Source organism: Ictalurus punctatus, chromosome 2 (genome assembly GCF_001660625.3).
Source record: "Ictalurus punctatus breed USDA103 chromosome 2, Coco_2.0, whole genome shotgun sequence".
NCBI classification, from domain to species: domain Eukaryota; kingdom Metazoa; phylum Chordata; class Actinopteri; order Siluriformes; family Ictaluridae; genus Ictalurus; species Ictalurus punctatus.
The window spans coordinates 19,595,255-19,620,698 of NC_030417.2; the positions used below are offsets into that span (position 1 = coordinate 19,595,255).

Genomic DNA, 25,444 nt, shown 5'->3' on the forward strand with positions numbered 1-25,444 from the left:
GACAATGGCAAAGGATAAGGCCTAAAAAAATGAGCACTGTACAGTAAAAAGAGGAGTGTATAAATAATGTGTGAAGTGAAATTCAGGCACAGGAGTTTAAGTGAATGGAGGTTATTTAACGCGTCTATTTACACATGAAGGCAAAAATGTGGATAATCCACACAAAAATCCATATGACTGCACTGTTAGCATTAGGAAGAAAGAATAAGGATGGATGCAGGATCAGATTCAACCAGGACTACAAGGGTTGGATAGACATTTCTCAGGGGATGGATGGAAGGATGTTTTGATAGACATTTCTCAAGAATTAATGGGTTCAGATTGAAGGGTTGGGTGGATGGATGGATGGATGCTTCTCAAAAATGTATGGATGGTTACATGGATGATGGCTGGATGGATAGATGAATGGAAAGAACTACAATGTTTATAGAGATGAATAGTTGTTTTTTGATGGATGGATGGATGGATGGATGGATGGATGGATGGATACTTCTCTAGAATAGATGGATGAATGTCGATGTGGATGAAGGTTGGATATATTAATGGAAGAATGGATGATTGTGATACATAGATGGATGGATGAATGGATGCTTCTGAAGAATGAATGGATGGCTACATAGATGATGGTTGGGTGTATAGATAATTGGATAGATACACATTTCTCCACAATGGATGGTTTGGGATGAAAGGGCTGGATAGATGGATGGATGCCTTTCAAGAAGGGATGGATGGATACTTTTCAAAAATAGATGGATGGATACACTGATGAAATTTAGGTGGACAGATGATTAGATAGATAGACATTTCTCAAGAATGGATGGATGGATGGCTACATGGATGATGGTTGGGAAGATAAATGAATGGATAGGTCTACAATGGCTGGAGAGATGAATAGACATTTTTCAGTGGATGGATGGACGGACAGATACTTCTCAACAATAGATGGATGGATGGCTGCATGTAATTTGGTTGGATAGATTAATAAGTAGATTTCTCGATAATAAATTGGAAAGGATAGATGGATGTTTGGATGGATGGATGGATTTTCACATCAACAATCAACTTTAAGGAACTACATGTACAGTATAATAAAATGATTATAATATAGAGACTTATTTCCTATCAATCCAAAGCACAGTTAGTGATATTAAGGTCAATCCTTAATATCACTAACTGTGCTAAATAAGGTATCTCACGTTGCCTAGATATCCTCGGCTCAGGTTCAAGTCATTTCAGTTTTTTGTCATCATCAATCTTTCATCCAACAACCAGAGAACAAAACAGCAACTATTTTTTTTGAAAATTGTTGTCAAAATAAAGTTAGAAGAGGCAAAATTTTAGAATGGAGGAGGTGGTGACTTGAAGAGTCAGGGATTTATGGGATTCGCACCAAAAACCATGTTGTGGTGAAGAACGATAACGACTTTGAAAGGCTCCTGGTGTGTTTTATCTTTCCTCAGGTGATTCTGAGGGCAGAAGCTCTGAGCTGAAAAGTCTGCAGCCTGACATCTGAGCTAAAAGCTTCTGTCACAGCACACGACTCCAACAGATAAGAGCAAATTGCCTGGTTAACCAAGCCACCTGAAGCTCTGAGAAATATGTCACGAAGGAATGTGTTTCATCGTGGCTGTGATGAAAATGAGTTCATGTGGATCATCACACTCGTGTCATGCTAATATCCACATTAGTGGTCATTGTTAGCTCTGTTAGAATTATCGTGAAAGAATAAGGATGGAGGCTGGACAATAGCAAGCACAAGAATTCACCCAGAACTAGAATGGCGGGCCTGATGGATGAATGCAGATGGATGAATGGATGCATGGATAGATCACTGAGAAATGTATTCTAGGGGGAATGGCTAGATGGATGGATAGAAGGATGGATGGTTATAAAGATTAGATGGCTGGCTGGCTGGCTGGCTAAATGGATGGAAGGACTTTTCTCATGAATGCATAGGTGGTTAAATGGATGATGGCATTAAATGGATCAATGGACAGAGGGGAGGCTGGATGGATGCATTGGGATGGATGGGAGATGGATTCATGGATAAATGTAATGCTGGATGGACATTTCTCAAGAGGGGATCGGTTGAGATAGATGGATGGATGGATGGAAGTTTCTCAAGAATGGATGAAGGGATAAATGGATGGAGGCATTAGATGATGGATGGATGGACGGATGAGTAGATTGACTGAAGGATGTTTCTTAAAATAAATGGATGGATGCATCTCAAGAATGGATGGATGGGTAAATGGATGGAGGTATTGGATGGATGGATGGATGGATGGATGGAGGGTTCTCAAGCACAGATGGATTGATGGGTGTTTCTTAAAAATGAATGAAGAGGATTCTTCAGAAAAATGGATGAATGAGTGGATATGGACATTTCTCAAGAAAGGATAGCTTGGAATGGATGGGTGGATGAATGAAGTAATTAGATAAATGATTGGATAAACAGATGGATAAATGAATTGTTGGATGAGTAGATGATTCCCCTCCATGCTCTCCCTCTAAGACAAACACCTACTCTGAGTTTATAACTTACACCTATTTAATAAACATGCATATATGTGAGTATATAGTGTATTTTTTCTATACATATGGAGTGGTAGTTTATTGTATACTGTAAAGTACGTCTTTACTTCAGCAACACACAGTGTTTATCACACACACCACTGATCAGGGGCCCGTTGGTAAAATCCGCCAAACGTTTGACCTGTGCAGTAAACGCCCAGAGCTGTTTTGGGGGTTTTTTTCAGTTACTCCATTACTTTAAGAGATTCACAATAATTACCTCATGACTACAGTCAGGTGTGTTACCTCCAGAACTGGAGCTGGGAGCATTTTCTTTCAACTCTAGTGAAAGTCATGTGTAGCTGCTTCACATTTCTGCAACTGAGAATTTTTTCAGGTGCAGAGGCTCCGCCCACATACCTCCTGAAGTATATCGTACACTAAACTGGCCAAAAAACATGTCTTTTACTCATCTTGCAAAAATACATTTACAATATCAGGTGAATGACATGTTGACGGTATGGTAGACGGTTCATGGCCACATTCAGTGTCAAGAACCAGGAGATGTTCTGCTGCTCACTAGATGTCTATTGCTAGTGATAGTGATGTCTATCATTTCTACTCCTCTGACATGGTCCTGAAGCGATCAGATGATTTACAGGTGTCAGAGATGCTCAGCTAAACTGCACACTGAAGTTCACTGCACACACCTCCAGTTGTCCTTCCATTTATCCATCCATCCATCCATTTTATGTTCCACTTATCCTACACAGGATTGCAGGGAGTCTTGAGCCTGTCCCAGGGGACTTGGGGCACGAGGCGGGGGACACCCTGGACAGGGCACAATCACACACACATTCACACACTGTAGATCATTTGGAAATGCCAATGAGCATACAGCACGTCTTTGGACTGTGGGAGGAAACTGGAGTACTCAGAGGAAACCCCCAAAGCATGGGGAGAACATGCAAGCACCTTACACACAGAGCAGAGGTGAGAATCGAACCCCCAACCCCGGAGGCAAACGTGCTAAGCTCTAAACCACCATATCATCCTGCTACAGTGACATCATTTACATACACACTCACAACACAACTTCAGAGAAACAGGCAGAGTGTGAGATGAGAAAGGAGAGACAGAATGATACACAGTGGAAAAGAAAAGGATAGAAATATATAATCATATGTAGATAGATATAAAGCCAAAAAAAGCATAAACAAATGAAGAAAGAAAGAAAGAAACAAACAAACAAACAAAAAGAAAGAAAGTGAAAAAAGAAAGAAAAGGGAAATGATAAAATATAGAAAAGATTAATGAAAGAAACAGAACAGAAATGTCTGACAGAAAAGAAGAAGTGAAAAGGAAAAGGAAATAAAGACAAAAATTTGGATAAATTCCGAAAGAAAGAAGCAAAGAAACAATTGAAAGAAAGAAATGAAAGAAGGTGAAAAAAGAAAGAAAAGGGAAATGATAAATAAAAATAAACAAAAGATTCATTAAAAAAGAACAGAAATGTAATATAGAATAAAAGTAAACAAAGAAATGTAAAAGAAAAGGAGAGCAGGGAGAAGAAGAAGAAAATGATTCTGATTGTAAAAGATTACGAGCTCACTCTGACCCCCCGCTCCACTCCTCTATTCCCATCATGCACTGGGGCAGTAAAGACAAGTGTATGAACACACACTCCACTCCACCTTAACGAGCAACATTACACCCTCTGTAGGGTCAATGGAGAGATGATGAAGAGGAGCGTCTGAAAGCTCACACACACACACACACACACACACACACACACACACACACACACACACACACACACACACACAGAACAGAACCTAACTGGTTTTATTATACATTAAATGTAACTATAAATTGATAAAAACTACAGTGTCATTCTTTAATGAATAAAAATGGAGAAAGTTGTAAATTTGCTGTGGGAAAACAAGGAAAGGCTGTTCTTTCTTTCTTTCTCTTTTCTTTTTACTTGGTTCTTCCATCTTTTTTCCTTCTTTCCTCCTTTCTATTCATCTTAATTTCTCTGCATTTGTTTACTTGTATTATTCTTTGTCTTTTTGATTCTTTCTTTCATTTTTTCTACCTTCTGTGCTTTTGTTCCTTTTCGTTTCTTTATTTTTTTTCTTCACGTTTGAAAAATTTGTTTCTTTTTGTCTTTTTCCTTCTATTACCGTTATTACTTTGTTTCTTTCCCTCTTCCTTCCTTCCTTCCTTCCTTCCTTCGTTCCTTCCTTCCTTCTTCTCTTCCTTGATCTGTTGTGGTGTTAGTGAGTGTGTGTAAATAACGGACCCGTCACACTGCAGAGAACCCACACACGCAGAACCATTCTGGGCGTCGTGCCAGTGGAACACCGGAGCCATAAAGCAGGCGTGTGAGGACAGATTGATTAGCTCTGTTATACGACTAGCTGATCAAAATAACCTCCGCTCGCTGCAGGGTGTGTGTGTGTGCGTGTGTGTGTGTGTTATAACTCTCCCGCTGGAGCCGGACAGATCAATACGCGTCCCGGTGCTGTGATTGACCTCCCAGAGAGCCAAATGCAGTTTGATGAGATCTGTTCGAGCACCATATGCTAGCAAACTCACAGCTAGTGCAGATAAGCACAAAGCGCTTGTCACGTCCTGTTCTCTTCAGCAATGAGCTGTGTGTGTGTGTGTGTGTGTGTGTGTGTGTGTGTGTATTAAAGCGTTACAGTATTAGCATATGTTAATGTAAACGTGTGAGTGTGTGTGTGTGTGTGTGTGTGTGTGCGCGCTCTTTACCCTTGGTAGAGGTTAATAAAGTGGATTAGCATGCAAGTTTCATCTAAAGAGGGTAGAAGAAAAATGTGAATTATTGTTACACCCTTTTTTTTCCCTCTCAGGCTAAAATTGAATCTAAAATTCAAAATTATTCTCAATAGTACATCTATATAGTTGAGTGCAAAAGTTTGCACATCCTATGACAAAATGGCGGATTGCCACAAAATTAACAAAAACACAGTAAGTACTGTATTGTCATGTATTACAATACAATACTTACTGTATTTTTGTAAATTTAATAAGTATAAGAAAAATATAATATATAATAATAATATTTCATAATACATACAGTCCCTTCTGAAAATATTGAAACATGTGACTGACAGGTGTTTCTTTCTTCTCCGGTGTGTCCTGTTAGATTGATTGTTTAAAAAATGAATAGCTCTGAATGTCTTCTCTTGGTGTGAGTCCTAGGTTTCATATGTGACCACATTTGTTGTTAAAAAGGATAAACCAACAGGAAGATCAGAAAAGAAAGCCATTTCGAGTCAGAGAAAAGAGGGAAAATCTATCAGAGCCATTGCACAAACATTGGACATAGCCAATGCAACAATTTGGAATGTCTTGAAAAAGAAAGAAACCACTGGTGTACTAACAACCAGACATGGAACAGGTCGGCCAAGGAAAACAACAGCAGCTGATGATAGAAACATTGGGAGAGCTGTGAAGAATAACCCTAAAACAACACTTGACATCAGCAACAACCTCCACAGGGCCAGGGTGAAGGAACCAGAATCCACCATTCAAAGAAAACTTCCAGAGCAGAAATATAGAGACCATACGAGAGGCAAACCACTCATCAGCAGTAACATTCAGAAAGCCAGATTGTAATTTGCAAAGAAATACAGAGACGAGCCACAAAAAAAATCTGTAATCAAGATTAACCTCTACCAAAGTGATGGAAAGGCCAAAGTGTGGAGAAAGAAAGGTTCTGCTCATGATCCAAAACATAGAAGCTCATCTATAAAACATGGTGGAGGTAGTGTCATGGCTTTGGCTTGCATGGCTGCTTCTGGAACAGGCTCGCTAATTTTTATTGATGATTGAACTCAGGATGGTAGCAGAAGAATGAATGCAGATGTCTACAGGAACAATCTACAGAGAAATGAATCCAATCTAATCAGGAGGAACTTCATCATGCAGCAAGACAATGATCCAAAACACACTGCCAAATCAACAAAGGACTTTGGGGGGGAAAGTGGAAAGTTTTAGTCTGGATAAGTCAATCACCAGACCTTAACCCAGCTGAGCAGTATTTCACCTCCTGAAGAGGAGACTGAAGGGACAAACCCCCAGAAACAAACAACAACTGAAAGAAGCTGCTGTAAAAGCCTGGAAAAGCATCACAAAAGAAGAAACCAACAGTTTGGTGATGTCACTGAGGTCATGATCCACGGCTTGATGCGGTTATTACAAGTATGGGAAATACAACCAAATATTAAGTTTTATTTACTTCAATTTACGTCTAACTATCTGTTCCTATACTTTTGATCACCTATAAATTGGGTGGTCTGATACAAAAGGTCCTATGTTTTATGTTGTTTAACACATCTAGATGTAAATACCAGGAAATAAAAGCGGAAATCCTAAACTCTCGTCTCAGGTCCATCTTTTGATCTCAAACCCAAATATCTTTGGTGTATAGCACTATAATTTCAGGGGGGAATATGTAGGAAAATATTCTATATTGTAGTTTTTATTATTGCTATATTGTTCTTAAGTTTGTGGAAAGAAAGAGCATTCATTTGTTCTTTCTTTCTCTTTCTTTCGCCCCAACAAGAAAATTTCATTCCAAACCTGTACTTATCCACAAGATACCTGTTAATAATTATCATGTGAACTTTTTTTGATCAGATCATTTTTTCCAATTCCAAACATTTTTAGAGAGTGCAGTCAGTAAAGTGAAGAGTTTTGCTTTTTGTTTAATATTTTCTCAGAATATTAAAAAATAATAATAATAAAGACTTCTCCTACAGCACACGGCTTTAACATCTCACATTCTGAATTGAATTCACGTGTTGAAATAGAAAACTAATTCAGCTGCATATGTTTTTGGGGGGTTTTCTGACGTTGAGAGCAGCTTCATGTTCGATCCTCCAGGACAAGTGGTTACTAATCACAGCCAAGTTAAATATCAGAGATGGAAGACGCTGCGCAGATGATCCGCGAGGTGATTACTCATCGTCTCGGCTTCATCATAACCTCAAACCACTCAGAAGGAATCCCCCGCCTGGTGAGTCACCCTTTCCTTTTGACTCCTCCGCCTTGTCTCAGGCTTTACTCAGCATCTATGTGTGTGTGTGTTTGTGTGTGTGTGCGTGTGTGTGTGTGTGTTTTACAGTAGAACTGAAGACAGAGATGTTATGAATCAGAACTGGAGGAGGAACCTTGTCTTGGTTCTCCGGTTCTTGTTGATTAATCAGGATGGTTGATTCACACTGAGTGATTCACACAAAGTGATTCATTTCGATTCATTTTTATTCTTTCTTTCTTTTTTTTTTAAACAATGCCAAGAAAGCCCAGTTAAAACGATTGGACTTTGTGGGAGAATATGTGGGAGAAATCAGTGTGTGTAGCTCACCAGTGATGGACAAGAAAGTTTACACACCCCTGTTAAAAATGTCGATCTTTGCTACATCCTGCCTTTATTTTTCTTCGTAACGACTGTGTACACTTTACACGACAGGAATGAGATTTATATGTTATCTTATCAGACAACAATTATATGTTTTTCCTCCATGTTGGTGGATGTAAACAGAAACTAATTGCAAGTAGGAACTAAAGTTATGAGCGGGGGAATGAAGAAACATAAGAACACATGCATTACATGACTGCTCTGAGGAATTGTTCGAGTTGAGTGTTTTGCATTTGTTGCTTTACAGCATCATAGCTGATGGTGTAAGAGAATCTCAATTAATTTGTCACTCATTTACAGTGCTGATGCAAAAAGTATTTGCCCCCAGTATTTACCAAATGCTTCCGATAAATGAAGATCTGTCTTTCACTTACTTCTAAGACTAGGACTTCCTCCTATGCTTTGCATCATTGTCTTGCTGCATAATCCAGTTGCGCTTGAGTTTCAACGTACGGACTGAAGACTGGACATTCTCATTTAGGATTTTCTGCTAGAAAGCAGAATTCATGTCTCCCTCAATTATTGCAAGTTGCCCAGGCCCTATAGCAGCAAAGCATCCTCACACCATCACATTTCCACCACTATGCTTGATCGTAGACATGATGATCTTTTTGTGGAATTCTGTGGTGTCCCAGAGCCTTTGAAATAGCTTTGTAACCCTTCCTATACTGATTGATTTCAATCCCCTTCTTCCTCATCATTTCTGGAATTTCTTTCAACTTTGGCATAGTGTATTACTTGGTAAGACCTTTTAACCAAATTCTTTTAACCAACTTCATGCTATTGAAAAAGTTCTATTTAAGTGTTGATTTGATTGAACAGGGTTTGCAGTAATCAGGCCTGGTTGTGTGTAGTCCAGCTGAACCCCATTATGAATGCAGTTTCATAGATTGGGGGAATTAGTACCTACAGGGGTAAATACATTTTCATACAGGCCCTGTTTGTATTGGATAACTTTTTTGCTTCAATAAATAATATCATTTAAAAAATGTATTTTGTTTATTCAGGTTGTCATTGTTTTTATCTTAGATTTAGTTTTAATTTCTGAAACTATATCAGATATACACTAGATATATATATAGTATGAGATATACACAAAAACAGGAGAAATCACAGCACTGTATGTAGAAAATGAATACATTCAAAGCTTTTTAGTGTTTTTCGCTCTTTAAAATCTCCACACAGTCCTGAAGAACCTAAAAACAGTTACCATTATTAACTCTTTTTCACGCTGATATAAAAGCAGGTTAAACGCAGCCAGTGAGCTGCTAACGCTTCATTCAGATTGTGCTGTTTCACAGCTCTCTGGATCAGCTTCCTCCTGTGAAGGTAATTGGGTTTGAGCCTGTGTGTGTAAAGTCCAGCTGAGCGCCGCAGATCTCCACTTCCTTTCCTGCCTGTTTTACGACAGAGAATCGCTTGGGTCGCTCAACAGATTGCAGCACACAGCGTCTCATCACTCTGATGATTTCTGCTCGCTAATCACGGCACAACCCTCACGCACAACCGCGAGCCATACGGGTGATGATACGCTGTCTTATTTCCGGTTTATTGTAAACGTGTGCTTCAGTTGCTCTCTCTGTGGAATCAGTTCTCTTACAGAGAATAGTCATATAATCACCTGACTCTTACACATTATTAACACATCTACATGCAGTAGATTTTCAAATGCAGTGTTTTTATTTTCATATTTAACTTTGTTCAGGTCCTTTTGCCTTATTCATTTATTTCTGTAGAAAAAGCTGTAAAGAAGGTCAGAACAAGAAAAATAAGAATATTACGAAAATAAGAAGTTGAGGAAGAAAGAAAGAAAGAAATGAAAAAAGTTGGAAGAAAGAAATGGAAAAAATAAAAGAAAGAAACAAAGAAACAGATGGAAAAAACTAGAAAGAAAGAGAAAAAAGAAAGAAAGAACGAAAGAAAGAAACAAACAAACAAGGGACAAAATGAAAAGACTATAGTGAGGAAGGAAAGAAAGATAGAAAGAAATGAAAAAAACTATAAAGAAAAATAGAAATGAAAGAGAAAAGAAATAAATTTAAAAAACTATAAAGATAGAGAGAAAGAAGGAAATGGAAAAAAAAACTATGAAGAAAAATAGAAATTAAAGAAAAAAGAAATAAAAAAACTATAAAGAAAGAGGGAAAGAAAGAAAGACACAAACAAACAAACAAACAATGGACAAAATGAAACGACTATAGTGAGGAAAGAAAGAAACGGTAAATGGTCTGCACATATATAGCACTTTTTAACCTTAGCGGCTCTACAAAGCGCTTTACACTGGTTCTAATTCACCCATTCACACACACACACACCCACGCATACACTCACACACCAGTGGTAGCATGAAGGTACTAACTTGCCATCAGGAACAACTTGGGGTTCAGTGTCTTGCCCAAGGACACTTTGGCATGTGGAGTCATGTGGACCGGGAATCAAACCGCCTACACTATGATTAGTGGACAACCCGCTCTACCACCTGAACCACAGCCGTAATAGTCAGAGGTACAGCTGTAGTTTTCCAGAGGAGTTCACACTTTGTGGTTTGTGACACTAATATAACAAGCAAGAAAGAAAGAAAGAAAGAAAGAAAGAAAGAAAAAAGAAGGTAAGAAAGAAAAAGAAAAAAGAAAGAAAGAAAGAAAAAACAAAGAAAAAAGAAAGAAAAAAGAAAGAAAACAAATAAAAAGAAAGAAAAAGAAAGAGAAAGAAAAAAGAAGGTAAGAAAGAAAAAGAAAAAAGTAAGAAAGTGAAATCTGAAGTAAAATGAGATGAAAAGATGAATGAGGAAAAGATGGAAGGAAGAGACAGAGAGATGTTTCTGATTTGTGCCACATTCTTACTTGAGTGTCAGTATATTTCTGTATAAAGGTCACATGACCGCTCCCAGGTCACATGACCTCTCCCGTACTGTACACTTGGCCTTCACGTGCTGTTTTTTTTTTTTTTTACAGCTGGAACTTGTGATCTTTTTTTTTTCCAAATAGCCTCATGCCTGGAGCATAAACTAGTTTTTGTTCTACTTCCTCTCCTCTTCCTTCTCTTTCTCGTGGCTGCGACATTAAAAATAGGCGCTCCAGCTAAGACTGAAGACGGATGACAAAAAAAGCGGCGTAGCGTTTTCAGGGTCGGCTTTGACAAACGAGGCAGAGGAGTTTTGAGGTGCTGGGGAGAGTTGTGCAGTTAGGTCAGCCGTCTCGGGGGGTTTGAACCCCTCGCATTACTGCTACACTGGTGACGATAATGGCCTTAAAACAGCTCCATTACAGAGAGATACAGAGAGGAATCGGGATGGGGATGTGGAATCAGGGTGTACTGAGGGAACGAAATCAGAAACTTGCAGGTGAACGTGTTTGTGTGTGCGGCAGAAGTCGTGACAGCTCTCTCTCTTTCTCTCTCTCTCTGTTTAAAAGGAGACATCGGGGGCGGACGAGTCGCTGAAGTAGCCTTGAAACTGAACACGATGCTGAGCCTCACGAATGCTGAAATCATTTCCATCACTGAGCTTTTCTCTGATAAATATTTCCTTTTCAATATCATCCTATTCAGCAAGGACGAGCAGAATAACGTGCTCCTGATTCTCTTCCTTCTACTGTTTCTCCTCCTCCTGAATCTTATCCTTCTCCTCGTCATGAATCTCCTCCTGCTCCTGAATCTCCTCCTACTCCTGCTCCTCGTCCTGAATCTCCTCCTACTCCTGCTCCTCGTCCTGAATCTCCTCCTACTCCTGCTCCTCATCCTGAATCTCCTCCTACTCCTGCTCCTCATCCTGAATCTCCTCCTACTCCTGCTCCTTGTCCTGAATCTCCTCCTACTCCTGCTCCTCGTCCTGAATCTCCTCCTGTTCCTGATTCTCTTCCTGCTCTTCGTCCTGAATCTCCGTCTGCTCCTCGTCCTACATCTCTTCCTGCTCCTTGTCCTGAATCTCCACCTGCTCCTCCTCCTGAATCCCTACCTGCTCCTTCTCCTCATCCTGAATCTCCTCCTGCTCCTGAAACTCCTCCTGCTCCTGCTCTTCGTCCTGAATCTCTTCCTGGTCCTCATCCTGAATCTCCATCTGCTCATGCTCCTCCTCTGGAATCTCCTCCTGTTCATGCTCCTCATCCTGAATCTCCTCCTGCTCATGCTCCTCCTCCTGAATCTCCTCCTGTTCATGCTCCTCGTCCTGAATCTCCTCCTGCTCATGCTCCTCATCCTGAATCTCCTCCTGTTCATGCTCCTCATCCTGAATCTCCTCCTGCTCATGCTCCTCGTCCTGAATCTCCTCCTGAATCTCCTCCTACTCCTCGTCCTGAATCTCCTCCTGTTCCTGCTCTTCGTCCTGAATCTCCTCCTGTTCCTGATCTTCGTCCTGAATCTCCTCCTGAATCTCCTCCTACTCCTCATCCTGAATCTCCTCCTGTTCATGCTCCTCGTCCTGAATCTCCTCCTGTTCCTGCTCTTCGTCCTGAATCTCCTCCTACTCCTCATCCTGAATCTCCACCTGCTCCTGCTCTTCATCCTGAATCTCCTCCTGCTCCTCGTCCTGAATCTCCTCCTGCTCTTGCATATCCTCCTGCTCCTTCTCAGGAATCTCCTCCTCCTGCTTCTCCTGTTCCTGAATCTTATCCTGCTCCTGCTCCTCCTCCTGAATTTCTTCTTGCTCATGTTCATGCTCCTGCTGCTATTCTTTATCCTGCTCCAGCTCCTGCTCCTCGTAGTATAAGATTGTAAAGCTTGTTTACTGTTTGTCAGGTTTTACCTCCAAATCTTCTACAAGGTCAGATTAATAAAGAAACACACCAGAAGCAGAAGAGTGGTGGTTTTCATTAAGGCAGTGCTTCATGAGATTCTTTCCACAGAGTAAAATACGTTATGTGATACTGTTACAGTAACATAATCAACACCACAGTGATGTGATGAGTCAATAATTTTCCCATTACAGCATGTCCTGAAGTGGTTTTTTCCTCTTCTACCACAGCAGAATTGCAATGAGTACAACTGACTGTGGTTTCCTATCCATTTAGAGTTACATTTAACATTGTCGAACAATCAAAATACAAGTTACTGTAATTACTTAAACAGCTATATTCAGTCATCTGCATGTGTTCTTTCTATTCTGTTCTGACCATATGACAAGAAAGAAAGAAAGAAAGAAAAAAGAAGGAAAAAAGAATGTAAGAAGTTGATAAAGAAAGAGAGTAAGAAAATATTAATTGAAGAAAAAGGAAGGAAGAACCAAAATGAAAGAAAGAAAAAAGGAAGGTAACAACATAAAAGAAGAATTATAATAAAGTAAGTAGGTGGGAGAGAAAGAAAGAACAAGAAAATGAAAGAAGGAATTAATTAAAATTTTAAAAATATAAACGAAAAAGAAGAAAAAAAAGAAAGGCAGGTACACCAACAGTAGGAAAGAAGAATAAAATTTTTGAGAAAGAAAGAAAGAAAGAAAGAAAGAAAGAAAGAAAGAAAAGATCGAAATTAAATAAAGTGAAAGAATGAAGGAAGAACATAAAAAGCTCAAAAGAGAGCAAAAAAATATTAAAGAGAGACGAAAAAGTTAGAAAGAAAGAAAGATGCTGTTGCCCCCATCCTGATTTCTTCTGTTTTTGTCTATATCCCATACTAAATAGTTTCAGATCTTCAAACAAAACACAACATCAAACAAAGGCAACCTGAGTAAACACACAATACAGTTTTAAATGATGATGTTATTTATTGAAGCAAAAAAAGTTATCCAATACCAACTGGGCCTGTGTGAAAATGTATTTGCCCCCATAGTTACTAATACCCCAAATCTATGAAACCGCATTCACAATGGGGTTCAGCTGGATTAGACACAACCAGGCCTGATTACTGCAAACAATGTTCAATCAAATCAATACTTAAATAGAACAGTCTGGGAAGGGTTACAAAGTTATTTCAAAGGCTCTGGGACTCCAAAGAACCACAGTGAGAGCCATTATCTCCAAATGGAAAAACTCTGCACAGTAGTGAACCTTCCAAAATTCTTCATCAACTACTCATCCAGGAATTCAAAAAAGAGCCAAGGACAACATCAAAGGACCTCCAGGCCTCTCTTGCATCAATAAAGGTCACTGTTCATGACTCCACTATCAGAAAGACACTGGGCAAAAATGGCATCCATGGAAGAGTGGCGAGGTGAAAACCACTGCTAACCCAGAAGAACATTAAGGCTCGCCTGAATTTTTCCAAAACACACCTTGATGATCCTCAAACATTTCTGATGAATCGAAAGTGGAACTGTTTGGAAAACTGGGGTCCCGTTACATCTGGCGTAAACCAAAACAGAATTCCACAAAAAGAACATCATACCTACGGTCAAGCATGGTGGTGGAAATGTGATGGTGTGAGGATGCTTTGCTGCTATAGGGCCTGGGCGACTAGCAATAATTGAGGGAAACATGAATTCTGCTCTCTAACAAAAAATCCTAAAGGAGAATGTCCAGTCTTCAGTCCGTACGTTGAAACTCAAGCGCAACTGGATTATGCAGCAAGACAATGATCCAAAGCATAGGAGGAAGTCCTAGTCTTAGAAGTAAGTGAAAGACAGATCTTCATTTATCAGAAGTGTTTGGTTGCAGTTATTGCTGCTAAAGGTGGCACAACCAGATTTTAAGTTTAAGGGGTCAGTTAGTTTTTCACATTGGTGATAGGTGATGGATAACTTCTTTTGCTTCAATAGAAAAAATAAATACATAAAAACTGCATTGTGTGTTTACTCTGTTTGCCTTTGTTTTATGTTGTTTTCCGTTCTGAAACTATTTAGTATGAGATATACACAAAAACAGAAAAAATCAGGATGGGGCAAATACTTTTTCACAGCACGGTAAAAACGATAACGTATTAGTAGGAGTGGGTGTGATTTGGGGCTGCACTACTGACAGATCAATCAGATTTGAGAACAGGGCAATAAAGCTGAATAACCCTGAGGTTAGTGATGATGCTGAGCGTCTCGGACTCGACATGGACTGCACACCATCTTTATCATCACAGCACTGAGCAGAGCAAACATGGAATACATTCCTTAATGACCAATTTTCATGTGATACTGTATGTGACGAGTGACCTTCAAATGTTTTCTCAGTCATCAACACACACACACACACACACACACACACACACACACACACACACACACACACACACGTGAAACTGCAGTGAGGGATTTATTTCTGAAATGAAAGAACCTGCCGCATGGACTATCTGCTCTGACATCATCAACACAGAAATGTGCTGCTGAAGAACTTATAAATGACAAGATAGCTGACTCAGCCCTAGCCCCACCCCTAGCCCCACCCCTAACACTTACCTTTTATTCAGAACTTTTAATGCATCTTAGCATGTGCTTACGGTATGACCAGCAGTGATTAGTTTGTGATTGTATGATTCTGCCATTTTGTTCCCTTCTTGTCTTCCGTTTTTTTTCCTCTCTTTTTCTTCTTCCATCCTGCCTTTCTTTTCTTTTCTTGCCATGTCTTCCTTCATCCTGTTCTTGATTTTTTCCTTCTTTCTAAACTGACTTTGTGTTTCAGAGCAGTCATTTAAATAAACATTAGTGTTTTCTGACTTTCTTTCATTTACATCTTACATCTTCCTTTCCTACTGCATTTCTTTCATTTTTGTTTCCTTACTTTTTCCTTACGTTTCTTCCCTTCCTTCCTGTTAATCATTTGGTTCAATCTACTTTTTTTCATTTGTTTGCTCTTTCCTTCCTTTTTTCCATTCCTTCCCTTCTTTTTCCCCTTTCTTCCTTTCTTCCCCCTTTCTTTCATTTTTCCCTTCCTTCCATACTTCCTTCCTGTTATTCTTTTGGTTCGATTTATTTCCTTTCTTATTTTTTCTTTCTTTCTTTCTTTCTTTCTTTCTAGTTGTTTTTCCTCTTGTTCCTTATCTATATCTTTCTTTCCTCATCTTACTTCCCTATTTCCATCCATCCATTTTCTATACCAGTTATCCTACTGGGTCATGGGGAAACTGGAGTCTATCCCAGGGAGCATTGGGCACAAGGCGGGGTACACCCTGGACAGGGTGCCAATCCATCACAGGGCACAATCACACACACATTCACACATCCATTCATACACTATGGAAAATTAGAACATGCGAATCAACCTACCATGCATGTCTTTGGACTGGGGAGGAAACCAGAGTACCCAGAGGAAACCCCCACAGCACAGGGAGAACATACAAACACCGCACACACAGGGCAACAGCGGGAATCGAATCCCCAACCCTGTGTTATGTGAATGTGCTAACCACTAAGTCACCGTGCGCCCTGTTTCCCGATTTATTTATTTTAAATAGTTTTTTTATTTTTCCATCTTCCTTTTATTCCTCCATCATTTAGGGTGGCTGTGGCTCAGGTAGTAGAGCGGGTTGTCCTCTCATCGTTGTGTAGGCGATTAGATTCCCGACCCACATGACTCCACATGCTGAAGTGTCCTTAGGAAAGACACTGAACCCCAAGTTGCTCCCGATGGCAAGCCTTTGCATGGCAGCTCTGCTACCATTGATGTGTGAGTGTGTGTGAATGAGGACCAGTGTAAAGTGTTTTGTAGAAGGTTAAAAAAAAGTACAATATAAGTGCAGACCATTTACCATTGACCTTTTTTTAAGCGCTGTAGTTCCTTCATGTTTCCTTGGTACTTACAGGCCAAATTCATTCACCATCATCTATTTTAGAACCATTTAAAAAAATAATTAGCACATTTGAAAATGAAATATGAAAACCGAGTCGAGTGGTTCAGCATTACGACAGATGAGATCTGATCAACTCAGAGTGCTTCCAATCACAATGAACATCACAGAGCTCATTTAGATTTGGTATTAGCAACGTTAGCGGTGTGTGTAGCATTGCTGCGGAACCTGACACCTGAGATAGATGCTGGTGGTGTGTATCTGTTTGTGTGTGTGTGTGTGTGTGTGTGTGTGTGTGTGTGTGTGTGTGTGCGTGTATGGAAGAGAGCGAGCTCTCTGTAGAACATTTCTGCTGCAGATAACAGAGGAAGCCGGCACCACCCTGCTGACCAGCTGCAGTAAAACACACCACTGATGATTAACAGCCAGATCCATGTGCTACTCTGGGTACATAAATAACAATGGAGTCACAAGCACACCGACTGACACGGAGCTTCCATCAGCCACGGCATTTAGTGAACAGAGCTGGGTTTCTTCCAGCTAATTTAGAGCTGTTAGCAGAAATCACTGCAGTGGACTAGCAATTCAAATACAAACATCAACCATCAACCATTTAAACACACACACACACATACACACACACACACACACGGATTTTATGGCAAGACTTCAAATAGAGCTCTTCACTTCATCACTTCATCCATTCTCAACCATAAATGCTAAATTCAACTTAGATCTTAGCAAAGGTTGACTTTTCCACATTATTTGTCTCACACAGGTGCAGATTTAGCTGTTTTTGTGTTGTTTTAAAGCCCCTATGATAACTGTTTTACCCGAATCCTGCATTGTAGCATAAACAGGTCATGCTAGCTGAAAATGCACACAGGCACTTTTCATTCATTTAAACACGTTGAGGCGTATCAATAAACTGCTCCAAACACATTATTAACGCAGTACCAGAAGAGTGTAGATAAGAACTACTTATCTATCTATCTATCTATCTATCTATCTATCTATCTATCAAAACAGATTATAGGTTAGGTATATATAGAGTTTATATAGAATAGATAATCATTATTCCTGGTCGCCTCCAAAAAGGGGGCGGGGGTGCGTGCCACATGATAGGGGAGGCTTGGGGGGGCTTTAGTTACAAAAGGTTGAGAACTGCTGAGTTAATCAATGACTCTGTTTGTCAGTTAATTAGTCAATCAGTTAGTCATTCATTCATCTGTTCATTCAATCAGTCAGTCATACAGTCACTCATTCAGTTATTGAGTGCTGACACCTCTAACAGTCCTGACTGGTTAGAGGTTTACTTGAACCACATCATTGAAGAATTTGTTCAGCAGAATTGTATCTTACATTAATCACACTTCTCAGTAACATCCCAGTGTGTAAAAAACATTCCTCAATCACACAGATTAGCTTGCAACCAAACATGAAGGCTTTGTTGTTGTTGTTGTTGTTGTTATTGTTATTTGAATAAATATTTTTAGCCTCAGGGTCTATAAATGACTCTGCCAGAAGCAATTAAAGAGGAAAAGTGATATCACAGATCTGTGAGTAACGACAGAGACAGCACTCTCTTATCTCTGCTTTCTGAGGTGGAGAGTGTTATTACCTGGGAAATAGACTCGCAATGAGGTGATTAAAAAGCTCTCACTTTACAGCAGAGAGAGAGAGAGAGAGAGAGAGAGACAGACAGAGACGCTCAGGAGGAGACAGCGTTATTGTCATGAAGTGGATGACGAACCACATAGATCAGTTCCACTTTTGGCTTTTGTTCACTCTGATGAAGAGATACTGCTTTTTACACAACCATATAATAAAAAGCCCAGAGATCTAGGACATGTATTCAAGTCTTTACTTTCTTTCTTGTTATACGTAGTGACTTTTTAAAAGGCAACATACACTGCGTATTCCAGCATGCGAGCTGATCTGGTGGTTCAGTGTGAAACCAGGGTTCAGTCCCCATCTGTTAAATCCACCAGCCGTATAGAGGAAACATATGCTCTTCTGCTGCTGATCAAGTCCGAAATAATCCCCATTTCAGCATTTATCACCACAAAAGAGCTTTTCACCACAACAAACGAGAGCTGATGGAGATCATTTCCACACATTTGCAGCTGCTTGATGCTAACTGGCCCCTATTAGCTCACATTCATCATTAGCAACCTCAGCGTTTTAAAGTTTTGCTGCTTTAAAGTGCTCATGAAATCAAAAATCAGGCTTTGTATTAGTCTCTTGGTGCTATGGACACAGTTATGCTGGTATGTACATATATATTCAAAATAAATTCTAGCCACTTTGCTAAGCCACTGGTGAGTTTGTTTAGATTCATATTCGTTACATGGGTTTTAATACCACTGCTAGGCTAATCATACCACTCGTCTCTTTTCCTGGTAGACACCTCGTCATGGATAGCAGCTCATCAGCTGAAAATAAATCAGCTGGAACTACTTTATTATTGCAACAGGAACTAGTTTTTACTGCAACAGGAACTAGTTTTTATTGCAACAGGAACTGGTTTTTGCTGCAACAGGAACTAGTTTATACTGCAACAGCAAATAATTTATACTGCAAAAGGAAATACTTTGTACTGCAACAGGAAATAGTTTTTACTCCAACAGGAACTAGTTTATACTGCAACAGGAACTAGTTTATACCGCGATAGGAACTACTTTTTTTTGTGCCACTGGAACTAACTTTTACTGCAACAGGAGCTAGTTTAAACTCAACAGTTATTACTTTTTACTGCTACATTAACTACTTTAGACTGCAACTGAAACTATGTTTTATTGCAGCCGGAACTACTTAATACTGTAACAGGAACTACTTTTTACTGCAACTGGAACTAACTTTTACTGCAACAGGAACGAGCTTAAACTGCAACAGGTATTACTTTTTACTGCTAGATGAAGTACTTTTTACTGCAGCTGGAACTAGTTTATACTGCAATTGGAACTACTTTTTTACTGTAACAGGAACTACTTTTTTACTGCAACTGGACCTATGTTTTTACTGCAATAGGAACTACTTAATACAGCAACAGGAACTATGTTATCCTGCAAAGGGAACTAGTTTCTGATGATTTCTTCCTCAGTGAAGTGAATGGTGCTGAGAGTCTGATCCTGGTGTAATCACAGACGCGTGTGTTGGAGGTGATGGAGATGGAGATGAGGCAGTAAAAGGTTTGAGTGTTGCTTTAACACAGTATCCTGGACTACTCCACACAGAGATATTATTAGAAACATTTGCTTATAACAGCAGCCTCTGTGCAGAACTTCTCTTTATTCTCATTAAGTGCATCTAGCTTTCAGGACGTCTTTTATAAGATTTAGATTCATTTAATTGTACTATTTCGCTGACACGCAATAAAACGAGTGTCTTATTTGCAAATAAAACCGTTCCTACACACAGAGCGAGGAGACAGAGCGTAACAGCTCCTCCGAGAGCCCACATTTTACACTATATTACTGCTCTGAACAATATAACCTGGAGTTAAGATCACCAAGAGGTGCAACGGTGTAAATGAATAAACACACACACACACACACACACACACACACACACACAGGTGTATTAATAAGCAATTGAGACTGTCTCAGTTGTAATTATAAGCATGTTCTCATTATACACTCGTATGTAAGTCACCGAGCTGTCAGTGAACATATTGATGAATCTGTTTAATTCAGTCTCATTCAGCCGTGCACCTGATGCAGTGCTCTCCACACCGAACATTAGGAAATTATAATCGATTCCCAGCGACTGGTTTGTGGTGCCGAGCCTCACAGCTTCAGCCTCCTGTTCAGCAGCAGCCAGAGGTTTTACTTTAGTTTTATTTTAGTGAGATAAAGGATTATAGCTAAAATGTGTTTCTGACACACAGTAGGGGAAATAAGTATTGTCAACATTTTTTTCAATAAACATATTTCCAATGAGGCTATTCACACGACATTTTCACCAGACTTTGGTATTAATTCAAGAAATCTGGAAATATAAAGAATTCACAACATGAAAGTCCATAGATAAAGTTATGTGTAATAAAGAGGAATGAGACAGGACGTAAGTATTGAACACGCTAACTGATATTTATTTAATACTTAGTGGAGAAGCCTTTGTTTGTAATGACAGCTTCAAGACACTTCTTGTATGAAGAAATTAATCGGTCGCAATATTCAGCTGTGATTTTGGCCCATTCGTCTAAACATATTGTCTTTAAATCTTGTTCAACTGGATTCAAGTCAGGTGATTGACTGGACCATTCTAACACCTTTATTTATTTATTGTCCTGCTGGAAGGTCCACCCACGTCTCATCTCCATCATCCTGGTGGATGGCAGCAGATTCTTCTCAAGAATCTCCCGGTAAAGGGCTCCATTCATCGTTCCTTCAATTATATGAAGTCTGCCAGTACCATGCGATGAAAAACAGCCCCACACCACGATGCTTCCTCCTCCAAACTTCACAGTTGGTTTAGTGTTTTTATGGTGATATACATTGCCATTTCTTCTCCAAACATGGTGTATAGTATGACAGCCAAAAAGTTAAATTTTGCTCTCATCTGACCAGACTACACTCTCCCAGTATTTCATAGCCTTGTCCAAATGAGTTGTAGCAAACTTTACACGAGCTTCGACATGCCTTTTCTTTAGTAATGGAGTCTTGCGAGGTGAGCGTGAGCAGTGGAGGGCATTGCCTATTGTTTTCTCTGTGATGATGGCACCTGCTGCCTCCAAGTGTTTCTGGAGCTCTTTCCGAGTGGTCTTTGGCTCTTGGGCTACTCTTCTGACTATTCTTCTGACTCCCTGGTCAGAAATCTTGTGAGGAGCTCCTGTGCATGGCCGGTTGATGACGGAGTGATGTTGCTTCCACTTGCGGATAATGGCCACAGTGGTGTTTACTGGAAGATTCAGATGTTTTGAAATACGTCTGTATCCGATTCCATCAATGTTTCGCAACAACAAGGTTGTGAAGGTCTTGGGAGAGCTCTTTGCTTTTACCCATCATGAGATGTTTCTTGTGTGACACCCTGGTAACGAAAAGCCTTTTTATAGACCATCAATTTACTAACCCAGCTGATATTAATTTACACAGATAGGGGGTATAATTACTTACGGATTTCAGCTGGTTCCTTGCCTTAACTTGCCTTGGAGAACTGCTTTTTCTTAGCGTGTTCAATACTTTTTTCCTGTGTCATTCCACTTTATTACACACAACTTTATTTATGGACTTTAATGTTGTGAATTCTTTATATTTCCGGATTTCTTGAGTTAATACTGATGTCTGGTGAAAATTTTATGTGAATAACCTCATTGGAAAAAAAATGCTTATATGTTCAATACTTATTTCCCCCACTGTAAATGTAAACAGTGAAATTAAACAATGTTCATCTATAAAACATGTTTTTTTTAACTTTAGCATTTAAGTAACTATCTACCTTTTATTATTGCTGTAGTCCTTTTTATTGTCATTACTGTACTTTTCTACTTTTACACATATTGTAGAAAGAAAGAAAGAGAAAAATGGAAGGAAGGAAAGAAGAAAGAAAGAAAGAAAGAAAGAAGATTCTTGGCAGAAACTGGATCAAATGCAAGAAAGAAAGGAAGTAAAGAAGCATGAACGACGGAGATAGAAAGAAAGGAATCTTAAAACTAATAATCTGTTTATTATTAGTGGATACTATAGCAACAATAACATTATAATTAGCACACGAATATGAACTTGTGATGTGCAGCTGCACTACTGTCAGTTAATCAACAAAATCTGACCAATCACAATCCAGTGATTCAGCAGTGTTAAAAAATAAAGAAAGAAAGAAAAAAGCCCAAAGCCTAATGTTTTAGCACGTCTCGAGTCTTTGCGGAAAAAGCCAATACAATGCAATTTTTTTGAGGAAAAGCACCAAAACACACCAAAAAAAAAAAAACACAAAAAAAAACCACTGAAAAATTTAGCTTCAGCTACATTAATCTTTTCTCTGATAAAAACCAGATGAATAAATTGAACAGATCGATAATGCGTGTGTGATGATAATCTTTTATGCTGCTCATGAAGGATTCGCTGCGCTGGGTTTATCAGCTCATAGGCAGAAATGAAATTTTCAATAAACCTGAACTCGGAAATCGTTTTACATTCAGCACTCTACATTTCCACTTCTCTGCTTTTTCGTGTAAAGAAAAATGACTCCAGTGGCTGTTATATTAGCACACTGACATCACCTGAGTGTAATATCTTCTAAATTTATCACCTTAACACATGAGATTTATGTCAGTAACTCAGAGAAGAGAACCTGCCTCTGCACTGACCTTTTTTATGTACCAGGCTATAAAGCATATGACACGATGACATAATGATGCACGTGTTTCTAAGCACTGACGTGTGACCTGTGTGTTAATCAGCGTGTTAATTAGCACTAACATGTTGTTCTCACCCAGGTGGAGTCACACACACATACACACACAGAGAGAGAGAGAGAGAGAGAGAGAGAGAGAGAGAGACAGAGAGAGAGAGAGAGAGAGAGAGAGAAACCTGCAGCAAGACAATACACTCAGAAATAAAAGTGCTCTTAAAGTACCAATGCTCTGGAGTCGATTTGTGAGAGGAAAGTAATAAACTGGCATTAAAGTCAATAACATACACTGTTTATCACTGCAGCATGAAAGAGATGCAATGGAATGAAAAATGTGGGCAGAAATTCAGGACACAATAGAAATGAAGGAAGGAAGGAAGGAAGGAAGGAAGGAAGAGAGAGAGAAATTAAGAGATAGGAAGGAAGGATGGAAGAGTGAGATGAAGGGAGAGAGAGAAAGGAGGGAAGGGAGGGAGGGAGAAATTAAGGGAGAGGAAGGAAAGAAGGATGGAAGGAGGAAAGGAAGGAAGGAATGAAGGAAGAGATAAATTAAGGGTGAGGAAGAAAGGAAGGCAGGAAGATGGGAAAAATACAGGAAGGAAGGAAGACAAAGGAAGGAAAGAAAGATGCAAGAGAGAAGAAGGAAATACCTAAGTAAGGAAGCAAGGAAAGAAAGACAGAAAGGAAGAAAGTGTATAATGGATAAAGAAGCACAGTTAAATGACAAGTGAAAGTTCTAAAAAAAAAAAATTCTAATTGTAAAAACTTTTAAATGTGCACAAACGTGTAAATTGACAGCACAGTAACTGATGATGTAATCATGAAAACTTTAGTTTAAATTTTTTTGGAAATGTAATTCAGTATAATGTAAAGTACAATAATCATTTTAATTATAATCAGCTAAAAGTTTTAATTCCATTAAAATGATGCTTAAGTATAGCAATGAAGTTCACTTAAAGTTCATTCCATCTGTAAATACAGTATAAATACAGTATAATGCCAGGTAACATACTTTAGACTTTGTTTTGGAACAGAGATGAAAATCTGAAACCTGAGAAAAGTCTTCAAGTTGCACACGAGACTATTTTTACTAGCAGAACATTTAAGGTATTTAATAATGTATAATGTGTAACTTAAGTAAAGAAATACCACACTCTGGATCGGAACCACGATGAAGCTAATGTGCACAACTTAAATCTGAGAGGATTTATATCTATACCGAGTGAAATGTACAGTAAGTATGGTCGATTTTATACACACGCAATTAAAAATAATCATACATTTACTTCCTTTTAAGCCCTGATTTACTAAAGCACAAACTTTATAGCGAAATAATAGTCAAGCTCGTTAACTCTAACAGACTCTACAGAGGATTTGGGTTTTTTACTTGACCAAATTAACAAAATTTTTTACGTTTCCCTTCATTTTAATACAGAATTTTAGTCGTTTCTACTTAAAAGTCTAAAACCAGTGAGTAGATTCAGTGCCAATCGATGAATTCACCACCTACAGTGTGATTTACAGCAGCCTGAAAGTTACTTCAGAGATTCTGTGTGTAAATGAATATGACTGAAGGGCAGGTATTAAATTAGTGGAAGCCCGATTCCTCTATTTAAACACAATGACATTATTAATAGACATACACATTATAGTATGGAGTAGCTAGGTAGCTAATCAACAAATCCGACATGCTAGCTACAGTTACATGTCATCTGCAATTTTTCTATACTGTTAAAACAAAAATGAGAATTGTTGACGGTGAACAAGACCTAGGATTTAGGTCAAATCTGTCGAAGAAAGAAATCTTGGGAAAATGTTCCCGAAATTCTTAATAATAAAGGCACGCAATATTGAATGCATGCTTACCTTATCCGCCATGATCATGGACGAGCCACCGTGAATCCCCAGGATGGGTATCAACGTCTGCGAGGAAATAAAATCCAAAATCTGGGCAATGGCTTCCTGGTCGGTGCCGTCGCCAAACACCACGCCGTGGATCTTAGTCCCAGACATGAGGTCGCAGACATGAGTGATGATGCTCTTCGGATCCGTTTCATTGACCAGCAGCGTGACCACGTTGACGTCGATCGGGTCGTCCTTGCTCCACAGGGCTCGGATGTCCCGGTCCGAGATGTAACGCGTTTGGCCCAGGATCACGGCAATGTTCAGTATGGGAACCTTCTCAGCGGCGTGCACCACGCCCACCAGGGTGAGGAGAGCCGTGACCGTCAGGAATGCCAAGCCGGAAAACCCCATAGTGCTCAACTTTATTCCCTGTTGGCACAGAAGGAAAACGTTGACGTTTACAGAATACTAATATGAAGGTTAGAAAGAAACATTTCATTTCTACAGAACTATGGAAATGTTCTGCAGTGTTCTGATCTAAATCTCCAATTTATACACTTGATCAGTTCTGTGAAGATTTGAGAACATTTACAGCATTAAAACACTCAGTATCCTGTTACAGTATAGGAAATTAACAATGGA

At 39.3% G+C, this 25,444-nt stretch overlaps 1 protein-coding gene across 1 annotated transcript in view; it reads right to left on the minus strand.

Moving 5' to 3' along the window:
* The window catches only part of grin2aa (glutamate receptor, ionotropic, N-methyl D-aspartate 2A, a), a 148,519-nt gene that overhangs the window by 117,075 nt on the left and 6,000 nt on the right, over nucleotides 1–25,444 (minus strand). Inside the window, exon 2 of the mRNA XM_017484032.3 lies at nucleotides 24,824–25,231. Coding sequence (XP_017339521.1) covers nucleotides 24,824–25,213 — 390 coding nt within the window. The 5' untranslated portion in view covers nucleotides 25,214–25,231. The remainder of the gene's footprint in view (nucleotides 1–24,823; nucleotides 25,232–25,444) is intronic.